Source organism: Cervus elaphus, chromosome 21 (genome assembly GCF_910594005.1).
Source record: "Cervus elaphus chromosome 21, mCerEla1.1, whole genome shotgun sequence".
NCBI classification, from domain to species: domain Eukaryota; kingdom Metazoa; phylum Chordata; class Mammalia; order Artiodactyla; family Cervidae; genus Cervus; species Cervus elaphus.
Window position 1 is genome coordinate 30045517 of NC_057835.1, and position 19701 is coordinate 30065217.

At 48.3% G+C, this 19701-nt stretch overlaps 1 protein-coding gene across 4 annotated transcripts in view; it reads left to right on the top strand.

Annotated features, from left to right (window-relative positions):
• Positions 1 to 19701, top strand: part of CHD7 (chromodomain helicase DNA binding protein 7) — a 184731-nt gene that overhangs the window by 147448 nt on the left and 17582 nt on the right. For all 4 annotated transcript variants that reach the window (XM_043879149.1, XM_043879151.1, XM_043879153.1 and 1 more), the window contains exons 15-24: positions 884 to 1139; positions 6008 to 6218; positions 6771 to 6966; positions 7251 to 7418; positions 7932 to 8111; positions 11422 to 11532; positions 11618 to 11823; positions 14533 to 14732; positions 14888 to 15047; positions 19354 to 19443. In XM_043879149.1, coding sequence (XP_043735084.1) covers positions 884 to 1139; positions 6008 to 6218; positions 6771 to 6966; positions 7251 to 7418; positions 7932 to 8111; positions 11422 to 11532; positions 11618 to 11823; positions 14533 to 14732; positions 14888 to 15047; positions 19354 to 19443 — 1778 coding nt within the window. The remainder of the gene's footprint in view (positions 1 to 883; positions 1140 to 6007; positions 6219 to 6770; positions 6967 to 7250; positions 7419 to 7931; positions 8112 to 11421; positions 11533 to 11617; positions 11824 to 14532; positions 14733 to 14887; positions 15048 to 19353; positions 19444 to 19701) is intronic.

Sequence of the window (19701 nt, forward strand, 5' to 3'; positions counted from 1 at the left end):
GTGGACGGCGGAGTCTGGTGGACTGCAGTCCATGGGGTCGCGAAGAGTCGGACACGACTGAGCAACGTCACTTTCACTTTTCACTTTCGTGCCCTGGAGAAGGAAATGGCAACCCACTCCAGTGTTCTTGCCTGGAGAATCCCAGGGACGGTGGAGCCTGGTGGGCTGCCGTCTTTGGGGTCGCACAGAGTCGGACACGACTGAAGTGACTTAGCAGCAGCAGCAGCATGAAAAGTGGCCAGTTATCTTATGCATCGTGAGAGTTACGTAGGTGTTGGTTATTAAGCTGTATTTGAAATAAACATGGAGATACGCTTGAAATCTTGGTCTTCATGTGCCCCCTCCCCTAATTTACTGTCTGAAACCTCTTCTCTTAGTTCAAGTGAAGTCTGTTTTGTTTTGCCCTTCTTATTATAAATCAGAGCTGTCTGGTCTGCAGTATCCTATTGCCAGTCAACAGAGGCGAGAACAGAGAGGGACCAGAGAGCTCTTGGCTTACTCACACATTCTATCAGCTCTTTCTAGAAAGGAAGAGAACCGAAGCTTGTCATTCCTACAACTTCTCCCTTCCTTCCTCATCATCCTGAAGGCTTAAGACAAACAGAAGGGAAAACTAACAGAATGAATAGGGCCCTTTTCTGCTGTGTTCCGTTCAAGCCTCCTGGCTGTTCAGGACTCTGACCAGGTGAACTAGCCCATCAGAAACTGAACAGTCAGCTCTCACACGCTCCTGTTGGGAGAGCTGTAAGATAATGCCCTCGTACCCTTCGACAAATGAAAGTGAAAGGTAGATAAATAAGAGACTCTTGGTTTTTCGTGTTAGACTATGTTTAACCATGCTAGCAAGTCCCAACATCAGTATTTACTTAAGGTCCTTTTTTAGGTGCAAAAACTTCAGGCTATTCTAAAGCCAATGATGTTGAGACGTCTCAAGGAGGACGTGGAAAAGAACTTGGCCCCCAAAGAAGAAACGATCATTGAAGTGGAGCTAACAAACATTCAGAAGAAATATTACCGAGCCATCCTTGAGAAGAATTTCACGTTTCTTTCCAAAGGTGGTGGTCAAGCTAACGTACCCAACCTTTTAAACACTATGATGGAATTACGGAAGTGCTGCAATCACCCCTACCTTATCAACGGTAAGCCTGGCGCCTTGTTTCAGTCGTTGTCCAAACCCCAGAAATCCTTGCCTCCCTCTACACGTGTTATTGTATGGTGTGTAGTTGCCCCAGTGTGAGTTTCATCACCTTCCTGTTCTTCACAAAGCCTCCTTCTGTGAAGCCATAGGTGCAACATCTTTGTCCCTGAGGTCCCTGAAGCAGGACCTCACATCACCTGTCCTGCATCTGTGTCTCACCCCTTGAAAGGAGGTGTCGGTGTTCACTGGCTGGAAGTCATCAAACGTGCTAACAGAGAAATTAGCCCCCGGTGGGGTGTGTGTGTGTGTTTAGATCAGAGAAGTTAAAGAGCGCCTTTGGGGTGAGAGGCAGCTGTTGGATGTCTCAAGGCTTTGATGGGAAAGAACTTCCCTCAGTCGGGAGGCCTCCAGCATCCATTCTCAGCATTTAGGCTGATGTAACCACATGAGACAAGAGAAGGAGGCAGAACAAAGTGGACCCTGCCCAGGATATAAAGTATGTGTGTGAAACAATGGGACAGTGAACCGTAGACATAGTGAAACCTTGTTACGGGACACCTAGATGCCAGCTTGTGCGATTTTGCTGGAGCTAAGAAATGATTAGACATGGGAGTCAGGATGATTGATCTGGAAACGTCATATGAATAAACAGATGGGAGTAGGGAAAGACATACAAACAGAAAGCCCCACTAGGAGGTTACTGCTGTCATCCAGGTGGGAGTTAATATGGGTTAAAGAGAAGTGATGGCCGTCTAAATCAGGGTGTTTGCATGCAATTATGATTGGCCAGCAATGCAGTTAGGGTTCCTTCCAGGGGAGAAGGAACCAAGCCAGATTTTTTTGGTCATTATCACAATCCATGAGGTTCAAACGCAGCTGATGTCAGGAGTTCCCAGTCTCTCCCATTTTGTAATCTATACTCCTTGGGCCAGCTCACCTCTGGAATCTGCATTTACTAATGACAGAGTGGTCCCTGCCTGGAGCCGCCTCACCGTAGCACCTAAGGTCATGGCTGTGCTGTGACCTTGGCGCTTTTCTGCTTCAAACTTTCTGCTTGTAGCTTGGTCTTCCAAAGAGAGACTCACACATGACCGTTGTATGTTCAGTGCTGCAGCTTGCTCATCCTCATATGTGTAAGAGCCTGTGAGGCCATTGTGGTGTCTGCAGCCTGGTCCTGAGCTGGGGAGATAGAGCTGGGCCGAAGGTGGTCGATGGTGTGAGTAAAGCTGTGTGTGTGTGTGTGTGTGTGTGTGTAATCCGAGAGAGAGACACACACACGTTTTTTTTTCATTTGATGTCTGTGAAAAGAGGAGCAGTAGCCTCCAAGAGGCTCCATTCCAGTATTCTTGCTTGGAGAATCTCATGGACCGAGGAGCCTGGCAGACTCTGGCCCACGGGGTTGCAGGAGTCAGACGTGACTGAAGCGACTGAGCACACATGTGCATGTGAGAGTGAAAATGATGTTGGGGACTTGGTGGGTCCCCGATGGTTTGGGTGGACTTACGAGTCCTCCTTGTTGTTGGGGAGAAGGGGTGTGGAGAACAGTGGGCAGAAAGAATTCAAGACTGAGCTTGTGATGGAATGAATTTCAGAGAGAAAAAGGGTAATCTTCAAAAGAAAATAATTTCTTATTTGTTTGCGGTTAGTATAACTAGATAACATTGCAGCTCCTGCCCTCACAGTGACCATCTGCTTAAGGGAACAGACTTCCACACTTCCTTAAAGTTGTGTCTGCTACATACACACACAGGCGTGCGCACACACACACTTTTAAATATAAATGCAGGACTTTAATTTAGGGCAGTGCCATTGGAGTCTTTTTTGGGCTCCCCTGGTGGCTCAGTCGGTAAAGAGTCTGCCTGCAGTGCTGGAGACCCAGGTTCGATCCCTGGATTGAGAAGATCCCCTGAAAAAGGAAATGGCAACCCACTCCAGTATTCTTGCCTGGGAAATCCTATGGTCAGAGGAGCCTGGTGGGCTACAGTCCACGGGGTCACAAAGAGTTGCATACGCCTGAGTGACTAACACTGTTGGAGTATTTGGGCTTTTTATAGCCTATTTCCAACTTTTAATTTTCTGATTAGTGTTTACAGATCTAGCATCAAGGTGAACCTTTAGCTGATAACCTTGAGAATTTGGCCTTCTAATGGCTTAGAGGTCAGTTAGGTTTTCCTCCTGGACACCTTCCCTGCCCTCCTTTCTTCAACTTTTCTGGAAAATATGTGCTCATTCACTTCAGTTGTGTCCAACTCTTTGCAACCCCATGGACTGTAGCCTGCCAGGCTCCTCTGTCCATGGTATTTTCTATACAAGAATACTGCAGTGGGTGGCCATTCCCTCCTCCAGGGGATCTTCCCAACCCAGGAATAGAACCCGCATGTCTTATATGATTTGCATTGCTGGCAGATTCCTGACTGCTGAGCAACCGGGGAAGCCCGGACAAAATATAATTATAGCTAAAAGCATCACATAGGAAATATGTTTGTTGATATATTTAAAGGAAGCATTATTAGTGACAACTGGCTGCCACTTTAAGAGCCTGAATTCACAGCAAAGAGCTGAATTAATTATTAGAACTTTTGTCAGATAAGAAAATATATTTTAATTCTGACAATTTTTGACGATGTGTTATTGGTAGAATTGAAAAAGCAGGAAAGTTACTTTTCTCATCTAAATAAATTTAAAATGAAAAAAATTTACTAATTTGAATTTATATTTTCAAATTTTTTGCTAAAATAGTTCAAACATGTTAATTTTGTCAAAATGATTATTTCATTTTTGAAAACTATTCACTAAAATAGCTAAAATAGTATATTTTGATTATGGATTGGTATTAATATCTTTATTTTAACAAAAAATAACTACCCAGATATTATAAGTGAAGTGTGTTTCTGAATTGCTTGTAGTATATTATCCAACAAGAAGAAACGTTTTGAAAAAACCTAATATGTGGATATGATCAGTTCCCTCTGTCTCCTGAGGACCTTCTTATCCTGAATCTAGAGCCTAGATTTCTAAATTTTCTGTTTTGGAAAACATTATTTGACTTTATACAAGGGCATTTGGTGAAGAACTCGCTTGCCAACACAGGAGATATAACAGATGCAGGTTCGATCCCTGCTTCAGGAAGATCCCCTGGAGAAGGAAATGGCTACCCTCTCCAGTATTCTTGCCTGGAGAACCCCATGGACAGAGGAGCCTGGTGGGCTACAGTCCATGGAGTCACAAAAAGTCGGACACGACTGAAGTGACTTAGCACACCTGTAGGATGCAAGGACATTTATTCAAGAGTGTGCTTCATTCAGGGATATTCGTGCTGATGCTCTTCAACAGCGGTTTGGTTTTCACCTTTTCCTAGAGAAACCTTTGCCTTTCATTCCCTTCAGATTGAAATCCCGAATACTAGCCTTTTATTCACGTGGGAGAGGGAGTGAGAAGCGGTAGTTCCCACCCCGCTGGCGTTTTCTGCCTGGCCCTTCCTGAGAAACAGCAGTGGCTTGCTCTGCACAGACCTCTGGGCCCAGCCCAGGCATTAGTGACTCTAATCTGGTCTCAGGAAGATTCTTTGTTGATTAATAACGAACAGGCTGTGTTTCTGCATGTGACCAGGTCATGACTTCATTTCCACAGGTGCTCTGAAAAGGGGAGTGGGGCACTGCCGTCCCGCCTGTGGCTGCATGCCCCCATTCTGTCCTGGCAGCTCTGGGGGCCCAGGTGACCTGACCCTTAAACCCTGGGAGGGTCTCGTATCCCCATCCTGTGTACAGTGCCTTCATGTTTAAAAACCAGTGGTTAAGAAGTCAGGTTCCTGGTGTGGTTTAAGGCTGGGAAGTAATCCCATCAGATGGATTTGTCTGTCTGTATTTCCCAGAGGAGAAGTGACCATGCTGCATCCCCAGGGCAAGGGTGGAGCACAGTGGCCGGGCCCTGATTAACACCCCCCCACTCCATCCCGGACCCCTGCTGTCTAATTCTAGTTAAGCCACCTAAGCAGCTGCAGGAAGCTTAGCCGGCTACTCCCTGGACAAGTGTGCCTGGGGTCAGGGGCGGAAGTGGGAAGAGTTTCCATCCTTAGGAAGGTGATAGTCTCTCTGATGCACCCTCAGCAAGCAGAAGTCTCTGTGGGGCTATTAGAAAAGAGGGTTAGGGATCGATGTCTTTCATGAAACAGAGGTTGGTTGTTTAAAGCTTTGGATAACTCAGGATAAAACTTTTGTACTTTAGGAAATTATCAGATGAGAATGAATATAGAGGGAGATGGAGAGATTGCAGTGAAAATGTGTGCTCAGATCTCCTGAAAAAAATCTCTAAATATTATCCCCGAAGCGGGACTCCCTTTTCCCGCTTCCCGCCCTCTTGGCCATGTTAGCAGGCAGTTTAGATACACAGACGACTGCCCCTGCACGGCAATTGTTAGAACTCTGTTCCCTCGCCTTTTAGTTTCAGAACAGATTTTGTTATGTGTGTTTATGTTCCACAAGTAAACAGCTCTTCATTTCTTTAGCATTTTAGGTTCCAAATTTTCTGTAGGTATCCGGCCCTTGGCTTGTTTCTGCCACTTCTAGCTTGACAGTCTGTTGTTGAAATTCAGTTTCTACAGACAGCAAACATTTGTTTGTTGGAAAATGTGGGGGTTCCCCCCGAAACGCTTGAAAATGTGTCGTGCTTAAAACTCTGATCCCTTTTCTACCTCCCTGGTTTCCTGCAGGCCCCACTCTGAGCCGGTGGATGGATGTGTGTTCGTGAACACGAATGCATTGTTCTGGGCCCTGCTGTTTGCAGTGGGTTTTGAAAGCAGGTTCGTTGTTTTCAGTAATAAAAGAAAAAAACCTTTTACAGTATTCCCGTTATGCTGTCCAATCTCCGCAGGTGCTGAAGAGAAAATTTTGGAAGAGTTTAAAGAAACACACAATGCCGACTCTCCAGATTTTCAGCTCCAGGCGATGATCCAGGCTGCTGGCAAGCTAGTGCTGATTGACAAGCTGCTGCCGAAGCTGAAGGCCGGTGGCCATAGGGTGCTCATTTTCTCCCAGATGGTGCGCTGCCTGGACATCCTGGAGGACTACCTCATTCAGAGACGGTGAGGGCCACGCACCGGGGGTGGGAGGTGGAGGGGTGCAGGACTGAGCTCCACGTGCTTCACCTCCAAGTGGCCTGTGTGATAAAGGGGATGGGTGGGGGGCTTGTGTCTTAGCTCTTCTTGAAAGCTGTGGATGGCCACGACAGTTGTCCCATATGATGCATGCTTTTTCAGGCAGTTCTACTTTTCCAGTTCTTTCTCTGGGCTGGGGCGGGGGACAGCTCTTTCTTGATGTTGAAGTAGCATCTGACGCTTTGGTGACCCCCATGGACTATAGCCTGCCAGACTCCTCTGTCCATGGGATTTCTCAGGCAAGAATACTGGAGTGGGTTGCCTTTTCCTTCCCCAGAGGATCTTCCCAACTCAGGGATTGAACCCAAGTCTCTTGTGTCTCCTACATTGCAGGCAGATTCTTTACCACTGTGCCATCAGGGAAGCCCCATCCTGTTGATTTATATCCCATGTTGTAGTACGTTCTTAAAAGCACCAGGAAAGGAACACATGTCCTGTGGCCATCTGCCAGGCCTCTTTGTTGACACTGACATCTTCCAGGTACCCGTATGAGAGGATCGACGGCCGGGTCAGAGGCAACCTCCGTCAGGCAGCTATCGACAGGTTCTCCAAGCCTGACTCTGATAGGTTTGTGTTCCTCCTGTGTACGAGGGCAGGAGGCTTAGGCATTAATCTCACTGCTGCTGATACCTGCATCATCTTCGATTCTGACTGGAATCCCCAAAATGATCTCCAGGTAAACATGCAAGAAAACCTTCCTGGTGCCCCCCTCCCCCACTTTGGAAAGTCGTTCCGCTACATTGGACCAATAAATTGAAATCCTGCCGTCGCTCAGGCAGTGTCCCATGATCAGGGCAAATGAACCAACCAGTAATCAATTGATTGAGAATGTGAAAGTCATTTCTTAGCGTGTTAACCCTCCACTGTTGAATGGTACCCCTATTATCAGAACAGATGCTCTTGTAACTGGCAGCGGGGTGTTCTGTTCCCTGGTGGCCATGCAGTTCCTTTTTCTTTCAGGCTCAGGCTAGATGTCACAGAATAGGACAGAGCAAATCTGTGAAGATATACAGGCTGATCACCAGGAATTCTTACGAAAGGGAAATGTTTGACAAGGCCAGCCTGAAGCTGGGTCTGGACAAGGCAGTCCTGCAGTCCATGAGCGGACGGGAGAATGCTCCCAATGGGGTAAGCCGTGCCGCCTTCACCCTGCTCGCTGCACTCCTGCTCCTTGCTTCATTTAGCTCCCAGTGAGAAATCCTCTGCATCTGGTTATTTTTTGGCCTCAATATTTTAAGCATATTTGGTCGCATTTACTTCGTCATAATTGAGGTTTACTGTCTTGGAGAAAAAAGTAAGCATTTGTTCAGTCTCCAGACATTTCAGTTCTTTGTTATTGCTCAGTAGCTCAGTTTTGTTTGACTCTTTGCAACCCCGTGAACTGCAGCATGCCAGGCTTCCCTGTCCTTCACCGTCTCCCAGAGTTTGCAAGTCAGTGATGCATCCAGTTGTCTCATCCTTTGTCATCCCCTTCTCCTTCTGCTTTCAGTCTTCCCCAGCATCAGGGTCTTTTCCAGTAAGTAGGCTTTTCACATCAGATGGCCAAAGTATTGGGGCTTCAACTTCAGCATCAGTCCTTCCAATGAATATTCAGGGTCGGTTTCCTTTATCTAAATCATTTTAAATACTTCTCTAACACAGGTACAACAACTTTCCAAGAAAGAAATAGAGGATCTTCTCCGGAAGGGGGCCTACGGTGCACTCATGGATGAGGAGGACGAGGGCTCCAAGTTCTGTGAAGAGGACATCGACCAGATCCTGCTGCGGCGGACCCACACCATCACCATCGAGTCCGAGGGCAAGGGCTCCACGTTTGCTAAGGTGTGGACCTACCCAGGAGGCAGGACTTCTGGGGAAGCGAAACAGAGGCTGTGTAATGCACTCGTGAGAAGCACACATAACAGCTGCTTTATATTGCATGTTAAGAAATTAGTGATTTAATCCCAGGGGGGCCCCCAACGCAGAAAATGTGCTTTATGTTCTGTGTATCTGGCATCGGGCTCACCCTCACCTGTCCCGTCCCTGCTTCTGGGCTCCCCAGGCTCGCCCTCTCTCTGTGTCCTGGCCCCCCTCCCTTCCACTTCTTGAGCCTCTGCTTTGTCATCACCTTCCTCCTTTCCTGGGATCTTGATTCCTGATCAAGCCTTGAGAACAATCAGCTCACTCCTGTCTTGAAAAAGTCCCCTATCTGCTTTCCTCTGTGGCTGCAACCCCATAACTCCTTTTGCAGCTAAAAACCACACCAGCAATCCACATAGCGCTATTGACCCTGCTGTTCCACTGCCTTACTCTCTACTCATTTCCCAACATCCAGCTTCTACCCTCCGGTCCCCCCACCCTGCCCCTTCTGAGGCTTCATCCACCCACCTCCAGGCCCAGTGCCACACTTTGCACTTTCATTTTGAACAACTTTATGGAAATGTAATTTACTTACCATAAAAACCACCTATTTTAAGTGTACCATCCCGCACCTTTACCATATTTATAGACATGTACAAGTATCCCAACATCTAAGGCTAGAACATTTCCATCACCCTTTAGCAGTCCTCCCCCCCCCCCCCTCTTCCCATCCGCCCCCCCCCCCCCCCAAGTCCCAGCAGCCACTCCTCTGCTTTCTGTCTCTCTAGGTTTCCCCACTCTGGACAGTTCATACAAATGGAATCATACAACATGTCGCCTTTTGTGTCTGGCCTCACTCCCTTAGCCTGTTTTGGGGCCTCATCCATGTTGTAGCATGTTATCACTAATTTGTTTCCTTTTATTGCTGAATCACATCCCATTCTATGGCTCCACCTTATTTACCACTTGAATATGGACCTTGATTGTTGACCCATTCACTAGCTGGTGCTGAAATTTGGATTGTTTCCATTTTTTGGTTACTATGAATGATGTTACAAACATTTATATACAAGTTTTTGTGTGGACGTATGTTTTCATTTCGCTTGCTTATATACCAGGAATGGAATTGCTGGATCTTGTGTAACTCTGCGACTAACCCTTTGAGGAACTGCCAGACTCTTCTCTAAAGTGACTGTACCATTTGTCCTTCCCACCAGCAGTGGTTAGGGTTTTAATTTGTCCACATCCTCACCAACACTTTTTGTTGTCTGTCTTTTTTAATGATCACCCTATTACCGAGTGTGACATGATAGCCCACACTGGTTTGATCTGCCTTTCTCTGATACTATTTTAGTGTCTATTCATGTGCTTGTTGGCCAGGTATTGATAAATATCATCTTTGGGGAGATGTCTCTTCAGATCTTCTGAACAGCTTTAAACCTTTTTTAGTTAACTTTTTTTTAATTGAGTTTTAAGTATTCCAAATAAAAGTTTCTCATTAGATAATTTGCATATATATCTCTTAGTCCTTTCTTAATGGTGTTTAATTTTAAGAAGCCCAGGTTACCCATGTTTTTCTCTTATCATGTGTGCTTCTGATCCATTGTTTAACCTATGAGCACAAAGGTTTGCTCCTGTGTGTTCTTCTAAGAGTTTTATAGTTTTCACTGTTAACTTTTATGTCTCCAATGCCTTTTTGAGTGAATTTTTGTGTGCGATATGAGACAGAGGTCCAGCTCCCTTCTTTTGCACATGGATATCCAGTTATCCATATCCAGTTATCCCACCTACTGCACTTGTCCCACCTGCTCCACTTGTCACAGCTGATCCACTTCTCACAGCTACTCCAGTCTTGAAAGGTTCTCCTTGTCTGGGCTTAGTGACCCAACACTTTCTCCCTCTTATCTTTCGTGCTCTTTTCAGGTTCTTTCCTCCATCCTCACGGATACTTCAAATTCATTTGGTACCAAAACAGGTTCATTATCTCCGTTCCTCCACCTCTGTGCATGCATGTGCACATACACACGCGCACCCTTGTTTTCTTCACCTGAGTCACACCTCTCGGATGCCAGAAATTGAATGCTGGGGTTTTCATGGCTTCCTCCTCCTTCAGGCTTTACGTGCCCTCACATTCTAGCCCCTTTAATTTTACCTTTTTAGGACTACCTTCTAGCCTGTCTCCTTCTTTGCATTTCTGCAGACGTTCCCCATCTCCCTAAACCCTGGCCGCAGCCTGTTCTGCTCTGTTTTACGCTCCCCCCACCCTGCCCCTGCGCCGGGACCTGGTGTGGTCCCTCTGACAGGTGACTTTGCATATCGTTTCATCCCTCTCAAGATTATTCCCGTTTTCAAAGAATTCCCTGCTGCCCGAGGATGGGGTTTGGACTCTGCTAACAGGACACGCGAGGCCCTGCTGGCCCTGGCCTCTGCCTGCCTCACCAGCTTGACCTTGGGCAACACCCCCCAACCACCCGAATCCCCGGCTACATGACACAATCACTTTTCTTCGCCCCTGTGCCTTTGCACATGCTCCATCCTGAACATTTCCACTTGCTTTCTTGTTCTGTGGTTTTTTTTAAGGTAATTCATTTTTGGCTGTGCTGGGTCTTCGTTGCTATACGTGAACTTTCTCTAGTTGCAGCGAGCAGGGGCTACTCTCCAGTTGCGGTGCTCAGGCTTCTCATTGTGGTGGCTTCTCTTGTTACAGACCACGGGTTCTAGGCACACAGGCTTCAATAGTTGTGACTCAGAGTCTCAGCAGTTGCAGCTCCTGGGCTCCAGAGCACAGGCTCGGTAGTTGTGGGGCAGAGGGCTTGTTGCCCCCTTGGTATGTGGAATCTCTGTGGACCAGGGATCGAACCAGTATCCCCTGCATTGCAAGGTGGATTCTTAACCACTGGGCCCCCAGGGAAGCCCTGTTCTTTGGGATTTTAACAGGCTGGTTTGGGCACTGTGTTCTGGAGGGCATATTCTCTCTTCCCAGCAGGAACCCCCGGCTCACCTAAGCCTGGCCAGGGCTCCCCTCTGTATATCGGCTGCACCTGTATGTACCTCTGTCACCTGACATCTGTTAGACTGTGCTCTCATCTTTTATTTCCTGATCTGTCTCAACCCCTGGACAGTGAGCTGCCTAAGGGACAGTCCTTCGTCCCAGTCCCACTGACCATAACACCTGGCGCACATACAGTGGAAGGATGCCTGTGTGTTTGCGAGAATGAGTGAGTGAAAGCTGCTTTGCATTTCACCTCTGAGAAAACCATCGCAAAGTAATGAATATTTTTTCCCCCTTTAGGCCAGTTTTGTTGCATCTGGAAATAGGACAGATATTTCCTTAGATGATCCAAATTTCTGGCAAAAGTGGGCGAAGAAGGCAGAATTGGATATCGATGCCTTAAACGGGAGGGTGAGTGTGCCATCATGTTGACTGCCTGTCTGACCTCCCCCAGGGCTTGCTTTTCAGAAGTTTCAGAGTATCTGCTGTCTTTCAGAACAACCTGGTTATTGACACTCCAAGAGTGAGGAAGCAAACCAGGCTATACAGCGCGGTGAAGGAGGACGAGCTGATGGAATTTTCAGACCTGGAGAGCGACTCAGAGGAGAAGCCCTGCACAAAGCCGCGGCGGCCCCCAGACAGGTCCCAGGGCTATGCCAGGAGCGAGTGCTTCCGAGTTGAGAAGAACCTGCTCGTCTATGGGTGAGTCAAGCTCACATGAGAAATGGAATTTCATTCAAAAGACGGTTAGAATTCCAAGTGGTATAGGAAGAACTCTAATTTATGTTTGGGTTTCTGTGACTGCCCAGGGCACAAATGCTTTTGCCACAACCCAGGTGGTTAAAGAACTCAAAGCCGTGCAGATCCTCAGAGATTTGAAGGGGTTTGTCCTTTAAAGAATCATGTCAGATTCACTTGTTGATCACTAATAACTCAGAATGAAGTCTCAGAATTACAAAGTCTTTTTCTAGTGTTCCTTCACCTAAAATTACCACTCTTTCATCGTTTTTGGTACTCTTTCATCATTTTTCTGTTATAAAAATTTGTTAAAGGCAGTGGTCTCACTTGTAAAGCTCTTCCTACCCATCTGAAACGTGGAGGTCATTTCAGCCATCTGAACAGGTCATATTTCCCCTGCTCAACCGCAGGATCCACATTGAATCCATCTCTGAAACGCCACGGCACAGGGCTTCGAAAGACAGGGTGCTCGGCGCAAATCAGAATTCCTAAACAATATGCTCTCACACCTGGTGGGACTGGAAGCAAATACTGCTCAAATGGAAAGTGAAAGTGAAGTCGCTCAGTCGTGTCCGACTCTTTGCGACCCAGTGGACTGTAGCCTACCAGGCTCCTCTGTCCATGGGATTCTCCAGGCAAGAATACTGGAGTGGGTTGCCATTTCCTTCTCCAGGGGATCTTTCTGACCTAGGGATCGAACCCCAGTCTCCGGCATTGCAGGCAGATGCTTTAGCCTCTGAGCCAGCAGGGAATCCCCAAATGAAAAACCTGCCACCAAAACAGTGTTTCTATAGACCTGATGACTTCTGCTCTGTGATTTCTTTCTTCCACTAGATCATCATTAGTTTCAGAAGAAACAGACATGCTGCTAATGTGGCCGACAGGGATCTTACCTGGCCCTTGTCTGTCCTGTGGGTCCTTCCCACGGGCACTCAGGGCTGCGCTTAGGGCAGATCCTTCACCTTCTGCCGTGTGCTGTTTTCACAGGCCGCCCTGCCCCCACTCCCCCAGCCCAGACTTGATCTACCTACCACCTCCGGCACTTGACCTCCTAGCAGGCATCACCTCAGCATCCTGCCCCACTTCCTACCCCTAAGGGTTTCCTGCACGTGCTGTCACACTCAGCTGGTCGGGTGATGGCTCTTAATGGTTGCTTCCTGCTGGAGCCCCAGTGAAGGGCTCCATGAGGCCTGGGGCTCCTTCTTTGTCCTCGGGGCAGAGTTGCGGTGCCAGCAGACACAGTACATGTTGGGTCAGTGGTTGCGTACACAGTAAAGGCAGGTCTACTGCAGCCCATCCCATGTCTTTGCAGCTGGGTCCCCTCTCTGCGTCATCTCCACACACCGGCGGTTCTCTCCTGGCCGTCTTTATGTGGCGGAGACCCTCCACCTGAGCCTTTTGCTACTTCACCTCTTTCCATGGTTCAATCTTAGTAGTCAAAGTTGGGAATCTTGCTGCTGACTTTAGCAACAGAGCATGTTAATCGCTGCCGAAGCTGGAAAGTATGCTTATCTGTCTTTCTGTAAAGCCCTTCCCTCCTGCCCTAGGCATCACGTGTGCTGACCACCTGCCATGTTCGAGGCACTGTGCTAGCATACGACCATGAGGAGTATGGTCATGGCACCCCCTCCCCTACCCCGGGCAGACAGGTCTTCTCTCCTTTAAGAGGCAGCTCAGGCGCTGTTCCCTACTTCTAAGTGGGGGAATCAAAGAAGGCATTCCACAGAGGCGGCATGAACAAACATCTTGAATTAGCTGAGGTAGGAGGAAGGGCGGGGTGATGGACAGGGAGAAGAGAGTTTCTGGCAAGAAGAGCTGTGTGTCCAAAGGCCCAAAGGCTAGAGCCAGCCTTGCAGTTTGAGGAACTAGGAGAACAAATCTGGAAGCTAGAGGACCAGGTGGGGCAGAGGCGGAGCCCCTGGTGAGCTGATTTCTGCCCTGAGCACCTGGAGCCCAGGGACGGTACGCTCACATGGCACTTGCCCGTGGGCTGCGTGTAGGGGCCTGTCCACGGCCTTTTCTCTCCCTGTTTCACAGGAGAACCCATAAGTGCTTATATTTGGGACTTGGTTTCAGAGGGAGACGTTTCGTGGCTTTCCATTAATTATTGATGTGTCCTTATAATTCCCTTTTAACACATGACACAGCGCCTTACCAAAATGAAAATCACATACAGCTTTTTTCTTCAAGCTGATGGATGATGCTTCTAATGAATGATGCTTCTAATAACTTCCTGTGTGGTTGGTCGTTAATCTTCCCCACTCCGGGCCGAGGGTCCGATGCAAGCCAGCAGACCACCTCACGTCTGGGTATCGGGAGATGCTCAGCTGCTTCTGCAGCCGCACCCTCATCACGGGCTTCCTGATGTGGGGGTGGTCACACCTGCCTCTTGTCACCTTCCATCTCAGATGGTGGGTCAGCATCAGATCATGGGAACCACGCCCTCGAGGAGTGGAGCGGAGGGTTTTCAGGTCCCTGCTGGGAATGCAGGTGTCAGCTCCCACCCTGAGGCTGTGTGTGTCTGTGTGTTTAGCTCCTGCACCTGGACTGCCTTCCCATCGCCTGATGTTGATGTCACTAGTTTTGACACAAGCCCTCCTAAAGCTGCCGCTTGCCTCTGAAACCAGAGCCCCAGGTCTCAGGTTAGAGGCACTGTCCACGTTTGCTTTGCAGCTGGGGGCGGTGGACGGACATCCTCTCCCATGGCCGCTACAAGCGCCCGCTCAGTGAGCAGGACGTGGAGACCATCTGCAGGACCATCCTTGTGTACTGCCTCAACCACTACCGGGGGGACGAGAACATCAAGAGCTTCATCTGGGATCTCATCACACCCACGGCTGATGGCCAGACGCGGGCCCTGGTCAACCATTCCGGTGGGTCTGCACCTCATGCACGGGGTTGCGGGAGCCTCCGCGGAGCTCGGGAGGAGCCCCAGACCCTGCGTGTCCCTGACTCCTGACCCTGACATAGTCACTGGGGTCGTGGATAGTATCTATTGTTGTTATCATCATGACTACTCCGCATTTAGGTTTGTCCGCCCCGGTGCCCAGGGGGAGGAAGGGCAAGAAGGTGAAAGCCCAGAGCTCACACCCAGTGGTGCAGGATGCCGACTGGCTGGCTGGCTGCAACCCGGACGCCTTGTTCCAGGAGGACAGTTACAAGAAGCACCTGCAGCACCATTGCAACAAGTACGTCAGGGAGGGCGCGTGCGGGGAGCGGGCAGCCCTTCTGGTTCTTAAATGTACGTGTACTCAAGTATGTGTATACACTGGATAGCTATCAGTAAGACTAGTACACTCTCATGGTGCAGCTTTACTGTCTTTTTTTCTTGAAACATGATGTCAAGTCACGTGGAAGCCTACCTTTAAAGGACTGTTTTTTTTGGGGGGGGGAGGACAGTAGTAAAGATGCATAAACACAATTTTACTACTTCAACTATTTGTAAGTATACAATTCATTGGGAATAATTATATTCAGATTGCTGTGTGCCCATCACCACTGTCTAGACCCGAAGCCTTTTCATGGACCTTAATATAACCTCTGTTCTTATTAAATGATTGCTCATCCTTCCTGCCCTCGGCACTTAACAGTACCGTCCTACTGTCTGTCTCTAAGAATTGGCTTATTCTAGGTATCTCGTTGTAGAATATGCCTTGTTGTAGCTGGTTTATTTTACTGAACATAATGTTTTCAAGGTTCATCCATGTTGTAGCTTCTGTCAGAAGCTTGTTCCTTTTTATGGCTGTGTAATACTCCATTGTGTGTATAGACCACATTTTGTTCATCCATCCATTGATGGGCACTTGGGTTAACGGATGTCTTTGGCTGTTGTGAATGAGGGTGCTGTGGACATGTGGATAACTGAGTTTTAGCCAGTGTGTTTAGAGAATTGTGGTTAGCTTTATATAATCCTACCTTTAACTGACTGCTTCCCATGAAGGGGCTGGGGAGTTTAGATGATATTTTTTGCTTTGTAATGCCATGAACAGAGGTGCCTGGTGGACTACAGTCCATAGGTTCGTGAAGAGTCAGACACGACTGAAGTGACTTAGCACATGTGCGCATCCGCACGCACACACACACACGACTCCTCGGTTGTTGTCCATTTTTTCTTACCTGTGAGCTTTGGAATCCTTTTCCTCACCTTTATTTCCAGAACCTGATTATACATAACTGAAGGGAACTGGACCTGAATTAATTTCATTGCTCGGAGCTCTGTGAGCTGCTGACACATTGAGCCAGCACCCCCACCTGTGGATGCTTCCCCTCCTCTGAGCATGTGTTTTCAGCATCTAGGGTTCAGCAGCACGGCCAGTGCACATCTTGCACCCTTCCTGATTGGGGCGACCTGGGGCAAGCTTCTCATCCCCTTTCAGACTCACTTTCCTTACTTGTCAAATAGAGCTTCAATAAATATCTGTCTCTATATCGTAGCAACAAAAGTCTGAGCACCTGTTACTGGCTGCACGCCAAGTGCTTCCTATGGCTTTTCTGTTTGAATTGTCTAAGATGGGTCATCTTACTCTTTTATCCCCCTTTACCAGACAAGGAAACCAAGTCTCAGATACTCAAGGTCCCTCAGCTACTTGAGGGACACCGCCCTTGCTCTCGACCCCTCCCCCTGCCCATGTCTGAAGCCTGCCTTCCCTCACGGTTGTCGAAAGCCTCAGTGAAATAATTTCCTAGAGGACACCTGCTTCTGGGTTGCCCTGACTCATGGTTCTCATCCCTTTTTAAATGTAATGGTGCTTTCAGGGACCACCTTTGATCACGATTCTTAGATTTTGACTGACAAAGTTTTTCCTTTCTGAGTCTTCAAAACCATTACCTCAAACCATCTTGGCACCTCTGAAACCACCATTACTGTCATGGCATAGTGGTTCTCCCTAAAGTCCCGCCCCACTCATAGCTATTAGAAAACTTCTATTTCTTTGCAGTTTCTGTGAAGTTGGGGTCCATAACCTTAGGAGTTTTGCATTCAGAGAAACCGTAACTGAAGGGGCTTAGTGTGGGAGCAGGCTCTGTTCCCAGGCCTCAGAGAGACAGCGGTTTTTAATTTCCCACTCTGACATCAATCACAGACTTCCATCAGGCACCCACCCTGGTTAGTACGTGAGCTGTAACGCGTGCTCTTCACATCTTCTTACCTGGGTCTCAAGAGAACTGGCCATGTCTCCACCTCCTCTCTGGGATGAGCAGTCAGACAGAAATACAAGACCCAAATTGTGAGATCTCCTGGAAAATATCTGGCCAGTTCTCTTCAAAAGTTTGAAGAGACAAAGACAGAGGCAAAGACAGGAACTGTCTTGGGTTGGAAGAGATGGAAGGGGTGGGACAGTTAAGTGCACATGTGGTCCTGACCTGGATGCTCATCCAGAAAACAGAAAACAGGTCCTAGATTCTGGGACCAGCCACTGGAATGAAGATTAACACTGGGGACTCGAGAGGCGTCCTGACTCACCACGTGCAAACCCCTTAGAGTCCGAGGCCACCTTCCATCACCTCGTTATCCTGCCAGGACCCACCATGTATCCCTCAGGGGCACTCAGCTTGCCTGTACATGAGTTTGAATTTTTTCCTCTAGAAGAAAGATGATATTCACAGTTAAAATAGTTCGTGGAAGCCTCCATCCACAAAACTAAAACTCCTCATGACGTAGAAAACCTTGTCTTCTCCTGAAGGGAGAGAAACTGCTAGGGTCACTGCTGCTGCACTGAGGTTTGGTGCACGCAAGAAGATCCAGGTAAAGGTGGAGGGTGCATCCTGGCTGAGGTCTCTGTGAGGAGACCTGGGCTGCGACTCTGCTCGTGCCCACACTCTCACTTCGCTTCTTCAGGTTCAGTGTGGCGCAGCTGATTTTTAATCTTATCCAGAGAGAGAAATCTTAATAAAAACCAGTTTTTCAAAAAGATCTCTTACCTTGGAGCACATTCAGGTATTTACAGCTTTGCGTTTTGCCTGTTGAGAACCCAGGCTGGCCAGGAGCAGCCCCCATGCTTGACAGGCAGGCAGGTGATACAGGGGGTGTCTGCGTGTGATCCAGGGCGGGTGATACAGGGAGTATCTGTGTGTGATCCGGCGCAGGTGGTACATGGGGTGTCCGTATGTGATCGGGGCGGGTGGTAGAGAGGGTGTCTGTGTGATCGGGGTGGGTGATACAGGGGGTGTCTGTGTGCAATTGGCGGCTGGTGATAGAGTGGGTGTCTGTGTGATCAGAGGCAGGTGGTACACAGGATATCTGTGTGTGATCAGGGGTGGTCTGTCGTGGTGAAGCCACCCCTACTTGCCATTTTGATATGTTCAAGGACAGGGTCCACATCCCTAGAGACAGTACAAAGTGGTGGAGTCAGACGGCCTAATTCTGAGTGATCCATGCTTAAAGTGACTCTGTGACTTTGAAGTCTGTCACTTGTCTTCTGTTAGCTTAGGAGATGGAAATCGCAACTTGTCCCACTTTGCCCTAGAGTTACTGTGAGGATCAAATAAACCTAGTGGTAGTACATGTGACACATGGATTGTGACGTGTTCTCCAAGTGTGTGATGGGAATTGCACTTGGTTTTGTCTACTCATGGACAAGGCGGTGGTCTTCAGATGTCTGTCCTGAATGCACACCAGGGCCAGTCCGGGAGATGCTAGACTTGAGAGTTAGACAGGCCTTGGGGGGTTTACCAGGTGGGCTTTATCCAAAGAATTAGTTTTACACCATTGACGAAATCCACATGAGATTTAAAATCTGGTTCCTAGAGTTCCATGAGTTTTTAAAAACCAGTTCCTTGAAAATGACTAAGAACTTCAGCAAATGGGACATACTTTAATCTCCTTTGTGATGTTGTATTACCATTTGTTAAGCGACAACTTGGGCTTCCAGGTTATGTAAGCTAGAAGGAATAAAACATGGGTACTGCCCCTTAAGGGGTGGCCCGGCGAGGATCCACCCCCACCACCATCTTCCTTCCTCGGAAGCAAAGTTGTATAATCTGGAAAACCTGACATTCCGTATTGAGGGTTTATTGTCAGGTAGTAAAACCAGATTTTATATCTCGTTTATTCCTACAACTTCTGATGTGCTTCCAAAAATGGTATTAAGGCAGCAGCTGAGGAAATTTTATGAGATAATGAAGCAGAACAGTTACTGAAAGCCATCTGCTCAGTTGTTTACAAACTTGCTTCAATACTTCAGAGGCAGTGGTGGGCTACGTGTCTAAACTTCACAAGCTGCGCTAGGTAGGACTAAATGAAGTGCGCCCGGGCCGGGCTGAGCGCCGGCCCTCCCGTGCAGGGGGCGCGGTTGCCAGGCAGGCCGGTTGGAAGCCAGCAGAAAGCACACGCAGAGGTGATTATGTGGCACCATCTGTCACGCTTCAAGCCTACCATACAGCATGGCTAATCAGCCTTGGCAGGATGATGGATGAACAGCAGCAGCTGCCAAAAGCCACTGTTGGCAAACAGTCCCGAAGTTAAGAACTCCCCCCCTCCCCCGTCTCCCTCTCCAGGGTCCTGCTGCGTGTCCGCATGCTCTACTACCTGAGACAAGAAGTGATAGGAGACCAGGCAGAGAAGATCCTGGAGGGCGCCGACTCCAGGTGGGTACACGCCTGGGTTCCTCCTGGCCGTGACCATATGGGCGATCGGAGTCCACATCACGGGTGGCGGGGCGCGCTTCAAACCTCCTACACCTTCAGTGCATCTCCCTGTCTGCATCTCGAATGCAGTGTTTGTCCTACCAGCCTGGGGACTTGAGGAGAATCGGGAGAAGCCTGTTTGTATGTCTGTGTGGACGTACAAAAAGGTGTGAACGGAATGACTGATGTTCTGAGGTGACCTTTAAAACAGAGTCCTGT